This window comes from Malaclemys terrapin, chromosome 11, assembly GCF_027887155.1.
Source record: "Malaclemys terrapin pileata isolate rMalTer1 chromosome 11, rMalTer1.hap1, whole genome shotgun sequence".
NCBI lineage: Eukaryota > Metazoa > Chordata > Testudines > Emydidae > Malaclemys > Malaclemys terrapin.
The window spans coordinates 61076538-61093241 of NC_071515.1; the positions used below are offsets into that span (position 1 = coordinate 61076538).

Consider the following 16704-nt stretch of genomic DNA (forward strand, 5'->3'; position numbering starts at 1 on the left):
GACATGGTGGCTGTAAAAGCACTACTTCTTTTGCCACACAAAGGCCAGGTGAACTCTAATAGAGAACTGACCATCTGTAAAAGAGTTCCATCATTTGTCTAGCCATCTGATTGGCAGACAACCCCAAACTCAAAGGCGGCTCCCACTAGTTCAAGGATGCAGTTCATTCATTGACCCTGTTCTGAGTGCCAGCAGAGCTTTATTTGCTTTTATTTGTCTGACTATATACATAGTATTTCTTTAAAACTGTAGCAGGATAACTGGTAGGAAGGAGACGGGTAAAGGTTCTGCAGGAAAGCAGAGAAAAAGAGGCTGAGTACCTTTATGGATAATGCTGTTTTCCTTATTTGAATAAAGTTCTTTGTTCAGTGTTACAATAAAGTGTCTCTTTCTGTGATTCTTTTCATTGATTGAGTTTTGTCATTTGGCAAACATGCAACTTCCTAGAAGGCAGAAATAGTTCATCCTAGATCAAAGATGCTCTATTGCAAAGGGTCAGTGGGAGAGAATTCAGTGTATTGCTGTGATAAATGGACAGACCTCTGTGTATTGGAAGGGTCAGGGTTTATTGCACCTTCTAACTTGTTTGATAATTGCACTTGTACTGTAAATAAGGCATTTACTTTGAGAAAAAAATGTCATATTTTCAGTTTGCTAACACTTGTGTTTCCTCTCAGAATTTCTGGGTCAATGCCCCTGAATCAAATAGCAGCCCATTTACTATAGATTATGTTTGTTCATATTTTTAAAAATCCGATGTTCTTCTGGATCTGTAGAATAAGCCTGAAAACTCAATTGAATGCAAATCTTGTAACTCTTTGAAACACTGCCCAGTTCTACAGCAGTGACTTATATAAATTAATTCTGGGCTAATAAATATAGTCACACTGATGCAGGGAGTTTTGACTATTTACATTCACACAAGGCAATACTGAGATAAAGAACAATGTTAACCGATCAGAGAGTGAATGCACATCCCAACTACAGAAAGTCTTCCCAAAAAGAACGGTTACTTACCTTCTGTAACTGTTGTTCTTCGAGATGTGTTGTTCACGTCCATTACACATTAGGTGTACGCGCGCCGCGTGCACGGACGTCGGAAACTTTTTCCCTTAGCGGCTCCCGTCGGGCCGGCAGGGCCTCCTCCTTCCCGCCAGAGCGGCGCCCCACTCCAGGGTATATATATCCCTGCCGACCCGACCCCTCCGGTTCCTTCTTGCCGGAGACTCCGACAGAGGGGAAGGAGGGTGGGAAGTGTAATGGACGTGAACAACACATCTCGAAGAACAACAGTTACAGAAGGTAAGTAACCGTTCTTTCTTCTTCGAGTGATTGTTCACGTCCATTACACATTAGGTGATTCCCAAGCTTACCATTGGAGGTGGGTAGGAGTCAAGGTACAACTGACTGTAGCACAGCCCGACCGACCATCGCGTCCTCTCTGGTCTGATGATGGATCTCGTAGTGGGCTGTGAACGTATGAACGGACGACCAGGTGGCCGCCTTACAGATCTCCTGGATAGGGACCTGCGCCAAGAAGGCCGTTGAGGACGCTTGGGCCCTAGTCAAGTGGGCCCGGATCTCCAGGGCCGGAACATTGGCGAGCTCATAACAGGTGCGTATACAATGCACAATCCATGCCGACAAGCGCTGTGTCGAGATAGGCAAGCCTTTCATACGTTCCGCAATAGCAATGAACAGCTGAGGTGTTCTGCGGAACGACTTGGTCCGTTCCAGGTAGAATGCCAACGCCCTTCGGACATCCAGGGTATGGAGGCTGCGGTGGTGAGGGTCCGTATGGGGTTTAGGAAAGAACACCGGTAGGCAAATGTCCTGCCCCATGTGAAACTGTGATACCACCTTTGGAAGGAATTTGGGGTGCGGCCTCAGTTGCACCTTATCCTTATGGAACACTGTATAGGGTGGTTCCGAAGTGAGGGCCCTCAATTCCGATACCCTTCTGGCCGACGTGATGGCCACGAGAAACGCCACCTTCCACGAGAGGTGCGTGAGGGAGCAAGTGGCTAGGGGCTCAAAGGGGGGACTCATGAGTCTTGTTAGGTTCAGACTCCACGCCGGGACAGGCGGGCGCGAGTAGGGAAACACCCTTTCCAGCCCCCTGAGGAATCGGGCCACTGTGGGGTTGGAGAACACTGACACTCCCAACTCTCCCGGATGGAAAGCCGAAATGGCGGCTAAGTGCACTCTAATTGAGGCGGGCGCAAGCCCTTGATTCTTGAGGTGCAGTAGGTAGTCCAAGATCGACGGAACTGAGGCTTGTAAAGGCTGTATGCGTTGAGGCTCACACCAGTGGGAGAACCTTTTCCATTTTGCCAGGTAGGTCGCTCTTGTAGAGGGCTTCCTACTATTAAGGAGGATTTGTTGAACTTGGTGAGAGCACCTGTGTTCTGCATCATTCAGCCAGAGAGATACCATGTCGTGAGATGTAGCGAAGACAGGTTCGGGTGGAGTAGGCGACCTTTGTCTTGCGTGACTAGGTCGCGATGGAGGGGGAGGGTGATTGGATCGGCTATGGACAGTTCCAGCAGGGACGTGAACCAATGCTGGCGTGGCCAGGCCGGGGCGATAAGTATGATCATCGCCCTGTCCCTGCGGGTCTTGAGGAGAACCTTGTGTATGAGTAGGAACGGAGGGAAGGCATATCTCAGGCTCCCTTCCCATGGGATCATGAAGGCATCTGCTAATGATCCCCGGCTGAGGTTCTGGAACGAGCAGAACTGAGGGCATTGGCTGTTGTCCCTGGTGGCGAATAGATCCACCCGGGGAAAGCCCCACCTCCGGAAGATCGAATGCAGGACGTCTCGCCTCAGCGTCCATTCGTGCATTCGGTAGGATCGGCTGAGGTGGTCCGCTAAGCCGTTTTGAATCCCCGGAAGATACGTCGCGATGAGGTGTATCGCATGGGCTATACAGAAGTCCCATAATTGGAGTGCCTCGCGACAGAGGGGAGAAGACCGGGACCCGCCCTGCTTGTTTATATAGAACATGGCGGTAGTGTTGTCCGTCAGGACTGCCACGCTGTGACCTTTTATGGTGGCGCGGAAGGTCTGACAGGCGAGGCGAACCGCTCTTAGCTCCTTCAGATTGATGTGAAGCAGCTTGTCTTCTCCGGACCACAGCCCTTGGGTCCGCAGTTCCCCCAGGTGCGCCCCCCAACCCAGGTCCGATGCATCTGTTACCAACGTCAGAGTGGGCTGTGGGGCAGCGAAGGGGATCCCTTCGCATACCTGTTGGCGATCGAGCCACCAGCGTAGCGAGCTCAGCACCTGGTTTGGGATCGTGACTACTTGATCCAATGGGTCTCTGTTGGGGCGATGCGTGCGGGCGAACCACAACTGTAAAGGCCGGAGCCTTAGGCGAGCATGTCTGACCACGTGTGTGCAAGCTGCCATATGCCCCAGAAGCTGCATGCAACACCTTGCCGTTGTCGTGGGGAATTTTTGGACCGAGCTTACGGCTCTCTGAATTGACATGAACCGTGCCTCTGGTAGGCTTGCCTGTGCGGCTACCGAGTCCAGGGTCGCACCTATGAAGTCCAGTCTCTGCGTGGGGACTAACGTGGACTTGGGCACATTGACCCGGAGGCCGAGCTTGTCGAACGTCTGCAAGGCCAGCGTCACGTGAGATCGGACCTCGGCCTCCGACCTGCCCGCGAGAAGCCAATTGTCCAGGTACGGGAACACACGCATCCTTCTTTTTCGAAGGAAGGCTGCTACCACAGACATGCACTTCGTAAACACTCGTGGTGCTGACGCCAGGACGAAGGGCAGGACCGTAAATTGGAGATGGCGCTGGTTGACAACGAAGCGCAGAAACCGTCTGTGGGCCGGATTGATTGCGATGTGAAAATAGGCATCTTTCATATCGAGGGCAGCATACCAATCCCCCGGATCCAGGGATGGGATAATAGTTCCAAGGGAGACCATACGGAAGCGCGCTTTGATCAGAAACTTGTTTAGATCACGCAGGTCCAAAATAGGACGGAGGCCCCCTTTTGCCTTGGGGATCAGGAAGTATCTGGAATAGAATCCTTTTCCCCTTAGGTCTGGTGGGACCTCTTCTACTGCTCCTGCAGCGAGAAGGGTCTGTACCTCCTGTATGAGGAGTTGCTCGTGAGAAGGGTCCCTGAAGAGGGACGGGGAAGGGGGATGGCAGGGAGGGGGCGAGGAAAACTGGAGGGTATAGCCCGCCTTCACTGTGCGCAGGACCCAGCGGTCCGATGTTATGCGCAACCAGGCCCGGTAGAAATGGGACAGGCGGTCCTTGAAACCCAGAGGAGGATCCGGTATAGGAAGTGGTACACTGTCCTCGGGCGTAGCTTCAAAAGCCTGGTTTATTCCCTGGCTGTGGCTTGCCCTGGCCGTGACTCTGGCCTTGGTTAGGCGTATTGTTACGTCTCCGCCTGTTATCCCTGCCTCGACGGTGGTAAGGCTCGTGCCGGGGGCGAGGGTGGTATTGCCTCTGCGGTGGCTGGGGTTTAAAGGGCTTACGCTGCGTTACCGGGGTGTGCATACCCAACGACTTAAGGGTCGCACGCGAGTCCTTAAGGCTATGCAGTCTCCGTTTGGTCGGAGAACAAGCCCGAACCTTCAAACGGGAGGTCCTGCAGTGTGGTTTGCACCTCTGGTGGAAGACCTGAAGCCTGTAACCACGCCGAACGCCTCATCACGACTCCTGACGCGATTGTTCTAGCCGCAGCATCGGCTGAGTCGAGGGAGGCCTGCAATGAGGTCTTGGCCACCGCCATCCCCTCGTCCACCAGGGCCGTGAACTCCTGATGCGCGTCAGGTGGAAGGGAGTCTTTAAACTTGGCGACTGAAGCCCAAGAGTTAAAATTGTGCCTGTTCAGAATCGCCTGCTGATTGGCGATCCTCAGTTGAAGGCCCCCAGAGGAATAGACTTTCCTCCCGAACAAGTCCAGTCGCTTAGCTTCCTTGCCCTTGGGGGCCGGAGCTTGCTGGCCATGACGCTCTCTCTCGTTGACCGCCGAGACCACTAGCGAACAAGGGGACGGGTGTAAAAAGAGGAAGTCAAACCCTCTAGATGGGGCGAAGTATTTCCTCTCCACGCCTCTTGCAGTCGGTGCACTGGAGGCCGGCGCCTGCCACACCGTCTTATAGTTGGACTGTACTGTCCGTATGATCGGGAGAGCGACTCTGGAGGGCCCTCTGGGCTCAGGATATCGACCATGGGGTCTTCCTGTTCTACGGTCTCCTCCGCTTGCAAGCCCAGATTGAGGGCTACCCTGCGAAGCAGGTCTTGGTGTGCCCGATGGTCAATCGGGGGAGGGCTGGACACCATGGTGCCCGCTACTGCCTCATCTGGTGAGGAGGAAGAGGTCGGAGCCTTCTGCCCCTCCTCAGTGTCCTGCAACCCGGCATCGACCAGTTGCTCCTCTGGGGCCTGACCCGCAGTGTGGGACTGGGACGGTACCGTACTCGGTGCCGAGTCCACTCCTTCCCGCTCCGGAGGTCTAGAGGCTGTTGCCTCCTTATGCGATGGCGGGCGGTGCCGTGGGGAGCGGGATCGGTACCCCGGTGGCCCGGATCTCGAGGCCCTCGATGGGGGCCCTTGCTGGTGGTAGGCCCAGGATGTCCAGAATGGCCATTGGCTCGGCTGGCCCCACTGAGAATGGCCATAGTCCCTGCTGGCCTGCAACCTATGGCCATATCCGCCGTACCGGTCCGAGTCAGTCCCCGAGACCACGGACGGTGACCTGGAAGGCCACGGCGGAGCCGTAGGATGGTGCTGGTCTGGGTTTGGGGAGTAGCGCCTCCGCGACCAGGATCTGGAATAGCGTCTCGCCGATCTGGACCTGGAACAGTACCGGCGGTCGCGGGACCAGGAACGGCTACGGCTGGTCGGCCTCGGGTAACGTACCGCCGACATTTCGCGGTGCCGACTCGTGTTGGGTTGCTGAGTCGGTGCCGACCGCTTGTTGAAGCCCGACTGCTGCGGTGCTTCCTGCGCTGAGGGTAACCGGGAGTCCACCGAAGTGGAGCTCGACCGGGACAGGTTCCCGAAACGGTGCCGAGACGGCGATCGTGATGGGCGCACCATCGCCGGCTTGCCTCTGTGCGGCAGCTTCGGCGGAGCGTCCTCAGCGCGTGCCGGGGCCTCGACAGACAATGCGATGAAGTCCTTAGCTGCCTCAAACGTGTCCGGAGTGGAGGGCTGTTCCAAGAGCTCCTCCAGCCCTTCATCCTCACTTGACGCGCCCAACCCAGGGCTCGACGGGCCTTTTGGCGCCGGAGCCACTACCGGGGTCTGCGCCGGGGCCGTACCGGCCTTGGGGGCACTTGAGGTCTTCACCGGTGCCGCCCTCTTGTGCGGGGAGCGTCCTCGGGCCTTAGGTTGGCCCTTCGCTTTTGCCGGCGAAGATGAACGGTGTCGTATATGTCCCCGTTGGGTCGGTGCCGTGGGCCGCCAGCGCTGGTTCCCGCACCGATGCCGGGGCGCTCCGCACGGAGGCAGACGGTGCCGCCGAAGTGGAGGGCTGTAATGCCGTCTCCATGAGCAGCTGCTTAAGGCGAAAGTCTCTTTCTTTCTTGGTTCTGGGCTTAAAGGCCTTGCAGATCTTGCAGCGCTCTTTCTGGTGAGCCTCCCCCCAGGCAACAGAGACATGAGGCGTGGGGGTCGCTCAATGGCATAGGCCTGCGGCACGTGGCACAAGCCTTGAAGCCTTGGGCGTGCGGCATGCCCCGCCGCCCAGGGCCGGTGCCGGGGTTGAACAAACAACCACAGCAGGAACTTTAAGTACCCTAATGAGCTGTTAACTACTGCTCAACACTACTACAAACTAACTGATAACTGCTAGATAACACTAATGACTATTGCTAAGGGACACTCTCAGACGAGAGACAGAGTTGTTCCAACGCCGCCACGGACGGTAAGAAGGAACTGGAGGGGTCGGGTCGGCAGGGATATATATACCCTGGAGCGGGGCGCCGCTCTGGCGGGAAGGAGGGAGCCCTGCCGGCCCGACGGGAGCCGCTAAGGGAAAAAGTTTCCGACGTCCGTGCACGCGGCGCGCGTACACCTAATGTGTAATGGACGTGAACAATCACTCAAAGAAGAACTATTTTTCACTCCTCCCAGAAGGTAAATGATACTTTCTCCTGGACTTTTAACTTCATCTCTCTTAAGATTGTTAGTTTAAAATGAACACCTAAACATTTCAGAAATTCATGGCCAGAACGGAGAAGTTTCTAGGTATCTGTGACAAGCCTATTTCGAACACACATAACAATGTGACAACGTCAAGATTTATTGTCCCTTAAGGAGTATCTCAGCTTTGCCTTCACCTTAGTCAGTATTCACCTCTCAGGACAATACATCTTGATATCCACCACAACAGAAGTCAATATATATTTAATGTTTGGCAGATCCATACAGAGTTAGTTATTTACCAGAGGCCAAGATAGGGATAATATCCATTTTTAAAAGTTGTTATTGGTGACGCCAGGAAATATAGGCCAGTGACTCTTATTTCAGTACTAGAGGAAATTAGTTGAGAAAATCATTGAAGACTGAATTACAATATAAAACACCTACATGGTATACAATAGAAACAAATAATCACAACTCTGTAAAGGCAAGTCATACGTCTCCAGCCCGAAAGACACAGTTTTGATAGTGACGACAAAATAGTGGACAAAGGAGAACTGGATCATTTTTTTTAGCTAAGAAATGGCTCTGATACTAGCTCCTCACATGAGACTGTTAAGGAAACTTGCTGCATCCTGTGTCTGATAGAAAGGTATTTTTTTATGCATTTAAAAAAAAATTGGAAGCCACAAGGTGAGAAGTAAAGTCCCATTATCAACTGAAAACTACTTCATAGTATAAATAAAAGGCTAATCTCAGCATGGAAAGAAGTTAATAATAGGTTGCCAGAAGCAACAGTGATTCAATATATTTAGGAACAATCAGGAAGTCCGGCTACATGAATTGACATTATAAACTTTTCGGAGGAGAAAAGAGGTCTTCCTGTGTTTGTTCACCTCCTAGTACAACGTGGTCCCAATCCTGCTTGGTGTATCTCAGTGCTACCACAATAGAAATATATCTGGCAAACATTTACAATGGGGCATAGTGCTTATTATTGTAAGTATTATGACTGACCTGCAGAAGGTAGGAGGGATGCAGCTGAGAATCTATTGGAAGAGTCTTAAGGGAGTAGGGATACTGGGGACCAATTAAGGTGACCATGGGAAGAGAGGGTGTGCAGGTAGCTTGTTGATGATTGGTTAGAAAAAAGCAAGGGTCATAGGATACTAGAAAGCTTTGAGAAAAGGCCACAATGTACTTGGAAGTCACATTGCCAGAGAAGTCATGAAGAAGAAAGGGAAGGGAATCCAGAAGTTTTGGATACACTTCAGGAAAGGCTCTGAACCAAACCTTGGAACAGTGTGAGATTAGCCCTCCACTAATGGTTTAAAATTAGGATATTTTTATTCTAAGTAAAACTTCATTTTTTGTGACTGTCCTTTTCTTTGTGGATGTTCCAGTGTGGTAAACAAAGAAAAATTAAGTCATTTTGTTTTTATAATAAGAAAATATATAATGCCCTTATCACCGGGCTGTGAATGACTTGCATATTCCAGTGGCATAAATGGCCCTAAAATATAAGTATGCGCACTTGATTTTTTTAGACTTCAAAGATAAGAAACTGAACTAAAATCTACAGTCTCATACAAATTGATTGGGTGAAGCAGACTAACTACTTACCATATAATAAACAGCCCTATAAATAAATGCACCAGTAATAATGGAGTAAATATTACATGTCATATCAAATACCTTCATGAGAAACTAGTCACATTTTTTTAAAAAGTTAAATATTTTACCTTCAAAATGTTTTCTATATAATCTGCTCCTTTCACTTCAGCTAGCTCCCAGACATCTGAGAACTAAAAATGTTATACCTCTATGATAAATAGGTTGCTTTCCCTCATGAATTTAAACCCTTAAGATCCTGAATTACAAATTTAAAGCATGCCAGCTTTACACCCCAAAGATTTGCGTAAAATCGTTTTCAGTCTTGCTTCTAAAGGGTTTCTATTGAAGAAGCCAGCTGTTACATATTTATTATTCTATTATGTGACTTTAATCTTATAAATTCTGCTCACAGAATGTTAGATCAATAGCTCAACATCCCAACAATGCAGATTTGACACAGGCGTGCTTGAATATATTTCACACTGTGGAGGTACATTCTTCGTCATCTTCTCAAATCAGGTCCTTTTGATAAGAAAGGGCCGGTTTCTTACCTGAGAAAAAGGTTACTCTGAATTGGATCCACTAATCCAGATGCTGGATTATCCAGCTACAGCACCACCACTCAGTTAGCAAACAAAGAACCTTTCATGACACTGCTGACGATCAGTTATCTTTCGCCCCAGGTACCAGTCAAATTTTCCTATAGCCAATACATTCTAGCCTATTCTTTCCAAATACTTTCACAAACAAGACAGGAAGGTCAGGACTCAAAGATCTGAGTCTCCAAAATCTAATTTCTTTGTCATAAATTGATTTTTTTTTCTTCCTGCAGCTTTACCAATATAGGCATGAATTTGAAGAGCAGTACACATTGAATATAGGACAGGGTTAGTGCTAATTCAAATACAGTACAAGTCCTATATATGTTCCAGCTGGCTAACGAGTCCAAAGTAGCTGCTAATACCCTTCCTCATTTACACAAATATGTATTTATCCTATTGCATGACACCCCCTTGGGCAACATTTACTGTTTTTAAAGAGAGCAAGAGCTGCCTAAACAGGGATATGATCTCCCAAAAGGTTTTGATGCTGCTCTGGAAAAATGTAAAGGCCCATATGACGTATAGGATATAGTCTGTTTTGAACAAAGAAAAGCTTGAATAAGTTCAAAAACTGGAGATAAAGGTCAAATTCTGTTCTAAACTATGTGGGTGTAAGTCCAGAGAAACTCCACTGTAATTAGTCTGGATTTACACTGATGTAACTTAAAACAGAATTTGCCACCAAAATTCTTATACTATATACCATAAGGGAAAATAAATGACTTACGATATTTAAGAATTTAGTTTCTTTCATATGTGTATGGAGGACAGATGTTTAAGAAAATATACTATAGATGCCAAAGTCTATGGAGACAAGACCTAGCAGTGTGTTGGCAAGATAGTTCAGTAGTGTTCTTTGTCTAAATAGGGGCAGGGGCAGGTAGGGAGAGAAAGACAGAAAGAGTATGGTCAGAAATAGAGCTAGTCAAACAATTTTTACAAAACTTTTCTCAACTGAAACTGAAATGTTTTCCAGAAACATATTGGTTTTGAATAATTTTTTGTCAGGAAAGTTTCTCCGGTCCAAGATGGTATTTCTGACAGAGAACAAACAAGAGAGATACTCCTGGAAGAGACTCAGTGATTAGGGCACTCACCTGAGATGTGGGAGACCCAAGCAGGCACTTGAACCTGGCTCTTCCATATCCCCAGTGTCTGCCCTAAGCACCAGGCTATCTAGGCTATTGTTGGATCTTGTGCTCTCAATTTTTCCATTAACATTTCTAAAAGTCTCGATTTTGTTCTGCTTTGGAATGAAAACAAATTTCAAAACCTGAAAATTTTTTGCAAAATGGAATTGTTTTTTTCCAGCCAACCCTTGAAATGAAGTTGCATTCTGGTGAGAAGTTGAATCAAGATGTTGTATTTAAATAAATGGATTCACCTTTACATTTTTACTTAAAAAAAAAAGTCCTATGATAGACACACACAAAAAAACACAATACATTTGACATAGTGTTTAATTAAGTCTTCCTTCAAAAACACTACGGTTGGTTACAGTGCCCGAGATGATAATCTTCTCAGATTGATCTGAAAAGATTCAACCAACATTGGCTTCTTTCCACCATGGAAGACACATATGTAGCCACAATCCATCTCAGAGAGCAGTTCATCACATCTGGAAGTTATGCAGAAAACATTGCTTCTAGTAACAATGCTGAGCACTTTTGGATAAAGGCCTTAGCATATCACAATTGTAAACTCTTTGGGGGCAGGGACCACCTTTTTGTTCTGTGTTTATATAGCATGTGGCACAATGGGGTCCAGGTCCGTGAGCGGGCTGCTAGGTGCTACCACAATACAAATGAAAGTTCAAGCACAATCACAGTTTTGAGGCTTACTGCATGTGGACATGCCCATTACTGAGATTTGGTCAATGCAAGAAACTGATGTGAGGGTAAGAAAGACAGCCAAAATTTTATGCTACTGTAGTCACTAAAACAGTTTCCTCACTTGATGAGACACATGCACTGCAAGATAATGAAGAATAAAGGACTGTGCGTGTTGGGACAGCAAGGTTCTAGCTTCTTGGAACAGGAGAAGCAGTTGTATAGGGACTGAATGGACTCTTGTTTTTCTGTAGTCTGAGAGGTTATTTTGCAGGCAGATAGGACATGCAATCTGCCATTAATAAAGATTTCCTTTGGCTTTGTAAGTAAATAAGTCTAAATTTAAATGTTGTGTTCTTACTATCTTACCATCTTTGCTCAAAGCCATATTCTACAGGAGCAGTACACACTGCAGATAAAAAAGACAAGGATAAAGTATTCATAATACATCTGCATCCGCTCATTACTCTTCCAAAAGCAAAATAACTCATTCTAACTCCAACACTTGTCTGTCTACTCAGAAGTTGCGACATTATTATTTTGGCTTTTCCCATCAAATCATAAGAAAGGTTGCGTATTGGTCTTGAGCAGAGAATTAAGCCACACCAGGAATAGGCTGACATACTGTAGAACCTCAGAGTTACAAACACCAGAGTTACAAACTGAGCTGTCAATCACATGCCTCATTTGGAACCGGAAGTACACAATCAGGCAGCAGCAGAGATCAAAAAAAGCAAATAAAATACAGTCCTGTGTTAAACAAACTACTAAAAAATAAAGAGAAGTTTAAAAAAATATTTGACAAGATAAGGAAACTGTTTCTGTGTTTGTTTCATTTAAATTAAAATGGTTAAAAGCAGCATTTTTCTTCTGCATAATAAAGTTTCAAAGCTGTATTAAGACAACGTTCAGTTGTAAATTTTTGAAAGAACCACCATAATGTTTCGTTCAGAGTTATGAACATTTCAGAGTTACGAACAACCTCCATTCCCAAGGTGTTTGTAACTCTGAGGTTTGACTGTATTGATAAATAACTGAACCAATATCAAAAAATGGCCAAGTGGATTCAACAAATGGGGACAAGGGGGTGAGGCAGGTCTGCCCCTCCCCCCCGGACCCGTGAGACAGGAGGAAGACGTTTTTCTGAACTCATTCCAAGAGAGACTGGGGAGTGGGAGACAGTGTGTCCCCATCACCACACATGATGGGCAGTGGTTTCACACCCAGAATCCTTCAAATCACGGAGGGACCCATAGGAGGCAAGGAATCTCCGCACAGCCATGCTCTGCTGGCTCTGGGGCTCACTGACTCCCTCCTTCAGCTTCCAGGCAGCATGACTCCAATGGAGTCTATTAGCAGGCCACTGAGACATTTTATCCTTACCCACAAACATATTTCTCCAGCTCAGCGGCAGCAAAAAAGCATGCAGCTTCATGCTATTGAATAGTTCTTTACCTTTCCAATTTATAGATCCCTGTAATAGGCATTTTAGGATAACCTCTAACAACGTACCTTCCTTTAATTGGTGTGTCCCAGATTCTATCACACTTTGGACACAGTACACTTCCCGGACTTGTATCCCACCTCCACAAAGGGCTGTGTGCTTATGTCGGCGAGGGTCCTGTCCATCAAGGAGGAGAGTAACTTGGCATGCTTTCCATTCAGAAGTCCTCCATGAAAACCTTTGGAAGAAAAATAGTGTGTGTAAAACAAGGTTTTATATAAGACCATGGGGCAATGGGTGTTTCTTTATATTAGAAATTTGTTATTCTTTAGTATGCAAACACTTTAATCTTTGTCTTACATCTTTCTACTTCAAGACAGACCTACCAGTACCAGGCAATACATTAATCCAGTATTTATGTAGAATTTTTCACACTTGTGTATCAATAGGGATTAAGTGATTTGCTCCATACAGGGAGTAAGTCTGAAAGCTGGCTGTTAATCCTGCCCTCAGGTCACAAGGCCATAACTCTCTGTCAAAAACTAAAGACCTAATTGTGAGAGGTACTGAACACTTGCACAGTCAACAGAGTACCAAGCGTTCAAGAATATCTTGGGATTTGGCCTGTGCGTGATAGCTTCATAAAGTTCTAGGGTGTATTGGGTACTACCAATTGCTTCTAGAAGAGGACTGCAATACTTGAATTAATTTCTCTTTCTTGAAGTTGTGAGACACATCAGATTTAGATAAAACGTATTTTCTCAGCACAGTTAATTTGTGTATAATAAAGAACATAAACACTTTGGAATTTTCTGTTCAGGAAAGGTTTAAATTCTGACACACAAATATGTAAGTGCCACATAGACAAACACCCAAATTTGAATTGGATACATCAGAGGGTTTGTGTATTAGAATACACGGTGCAATTGGAGGTTAAAAATGGCTGATCTGCCAACAAATAATTTATTAAAACCATGGAAAGGAACAGAAACAAAAATCATGTTTTTCCCATCTCATCTACAAGTTTGGGGGATCTTTCAGAGGCACTGACAATCTCTGATCCAATGAACAGGACACCAGACTGAGAAACAATTGACCATCTGCAAAATGGAGAAGATACTTCCTCTCCTATGTGAAAAACTTTAACATCTACAGATAAAAAAGCACCATATAAATACCAAGTATTATAATGTTTCTGTTGATGCATATATTGTGTTATCTACCATTCTCCTTAGAGTCTTCTGCAATCTTTTCTATTGCCTCCCTTTCTCCATATTCCCTCAGTCTCCATATGGTCCTAATTTCTTAAAATATGTACAAAATAAGTTTCATTCCTTCCTTTGCCCCCAAAACAAAACACACTCTCCTGTTATCTCAATTTCACTGGTTGTTAAATTTGCATGATGTGTTTGTCTTGTCACATAAATCATAAGTGCATGCACCTTTGGATGTCCTTTGTGAAGAAACATTTCCAGCTTGAAATTCTATGTGTTGTCTTTAGAAAATATGTGTAGGTAGGGCATAGATATTACAAGGAAACTTAAACTGCAAATTATTTGCAAAAAAAACAAACAAAAAAAGTGAGCACACTTCAACAACATTTTCCAAACATTAGATCTTGTGAATATCAGTCATTTCTAGCCTCAAAGCACTTATGAATTTTGTAATGTCTTCATGGAAGATGTTGTGAATATTGCCAATTATTTCTAATTTACAGGTACTTTTCAGATTAGCTGTCTTGCTCTCTCTTAAATAATATGCAGTATATCTTGTGCACATTTGGATACATTCACAGGGTTTATTACCAGCAAAGAGGAATGCAGTCTGTACATGATATGCATGAAATAATTGTACTCCCACAATACATAAATAATGGAGAATTCTTTTGTACAGAAGTTCCTTTTGTAGGTTATCACAGCTTTTCTAATATTCAGTATTAATACAGGTCTCCAGTTTTCATATGAAGACAGAGAATCACACTTAACTGAACAAGGTACTCTACCACATTTCTTCCCACATCAGATTAAAATATCATATCTTTTAGAGTATACAGGACCCAATTTTCAAAACTGGATGCCTAAAGATAAGTCCTTATTTCATCATCTAAATACTTGTTTTAGGCACTTACGCACTGATTTAAATCAGCGTAATTTTAGGCTCTGGACCTTCCGAAAATCAGGCCATTAGCATTAAAAATTATACAACATAACTAAATGTATCTCCGCTCAAACATAATTAAACCTCATCGGTCTACAAGGTTGAAAAATCCCCTTAGAATTGCAGTACACAGAACAAGTGGATATTCTGCTGCTGAGCAACCATGTGCTGTAGTCATTGCCTGTTTATCAACAGAAAAACTTTAAAGTAGAGGGTAAAACCATATCAATTCAATGGTGTTGCTTTTATCAGTCAGACAGGCCCTATGATACAATAAGAGTTTATGAAAAGCAAAATTCTACTCATGTATTAGTTGATTTAAATATACACACTGGCTGTCGGTTAAAAAAAAATCAACTATACCAAAGAGATATCGGATATACTACAGTTATCTACTGTATCTACCAAACCTACCATACAGGAGAATTTCCCTGCACTTAGTGTAAGGAGGGTCTGAATGAGCTCTCCCCTAACATCTAGCGATGAACTGGAGGGGGGGGGGGGAAATTTCAGGTGAAGACCATGTTTGCATAGACACACCTACTCTGTCCAGGTGTGCAGCAGATAGAGCTGCTGTGCCAAAATGATCACAACACAACAACCAGGGGTCACCCAATGAAATTAATAGGCAGCAGATTTAGAACAAACAAAAGGAAATACTTCTTCACACACACAGTCATTTGCACGATCAACCTGTGGAACTCACTGCCAGGGGGTGTTATGAAGGCCAACATTATAATTGGGTTAAAAAAAGAATTAGATAAGTTCCTAGAGGATAGGTCCATCAATAGATGAGTGGGGATGCAACCCCAAACTCTGCATGTCCCTAGCCTCCAACTGCCAGAAAACGGGAGTGGATGACAGAGGTGGATCACTCAATGATTTCCTGTTCTGTTCATTCCCTCTGAAGTACCTAGCATTGGCCACTGTTGGAAGACAGTATACTGGGCTAGATGGACGGTTGGTCTGACCCAGTGTGGCCGTTCTTATGTGGATCTCAACACACTTCCATATAAATGAAATACAAATACTTTAAATATGACATTGAACATTTTGTGCAGCTCTATTAACACTTAGCATCTTGAATTAGGTCAATGTTTTTATTCAGAGAGCAAGGATGAGCCCTCTGACTATTTATCTCTACATAGTACCGTCTATCTATCTATCTATCTATCTAAGTAATACACAAATGGATGTCTTTGGTTTTTAAATTTACACAAGTTCTCCTCTGTGTGATCTTCCATTGCAGCAGGTGGTGTGTGTGTGTGTGTGTGTGTGTGTGTGTGTGTGTGTGTGAGAGAGAGAGAGAGAGAGAGAGAAGGATTTCGTGTTTTGAAAGAGTTCAACCCAAGAGAAGGATTTAATGAAAAATGTGTATTTTGACATTTCAGTAGTTTGCATTGAATCAGATCTCTTCTGGCAAGGAGTATCACAATCAGGGTGCTGTCGCTGAGAATGTTATGTTCCCATCTCTTAATGGTGAGAACTTGGGTCTATCGGTCTTCATTGCGCCTGTTGAGCATATCATCGAGTTGGAGTAGAGAGGTTAATTTGACTTCTATATTTGTCACTGGTGTGACCCCTGCTAGAATCTTGTGTCCAATTCTGGTGCTCCCAATTCCAGAAGGATGTTGATAAATTGAAGAGGGTTCAGAGGATTCAGACAAGAGCCACATGAATGATTAAAGGGTTAGAAAAACTTCCTTATATAGTGATAAGCTAAATAGAGCTTTTTGAATCTAACAAAGAGCAGGTTATGGGGTATCTTGATTACAGTCTGTGAGTATCTACATTGGGAACAAATGTTTAATAATGTGCTCTTCAATCTATCAGAGAAAAGTATAGCACAATCCAATGGCTGGATGTTGAAGCTAGACAAATTCCTACTGGAAATAAGGCGAACGTTTTTAAAAGGTGAGAGCAATTAACC

General features: G+C 45.4%; 1 protein-coding gene across 1 annotated transcript in view; it reads right to left on the reverse strand.

The window, feature by feature from the left end:
- Positions 1–16704, reverse strand: part of THSD7B (thrombospondin type 1 domain containing 7B) — a 509128-nt gene that overhangs the window by 274616 nt on the left and 217808 nt on the right. The window contains exon 5 of the mRNA XM_054043281.1: positions 12686–12855. Within this exon, the coding sequence (XP_053899256.1) occupies positions 12686–12855 (170 nt within the window). The remainder of the gene's footprint in view (positions 1–12685; positions 12856–16704) is intronic.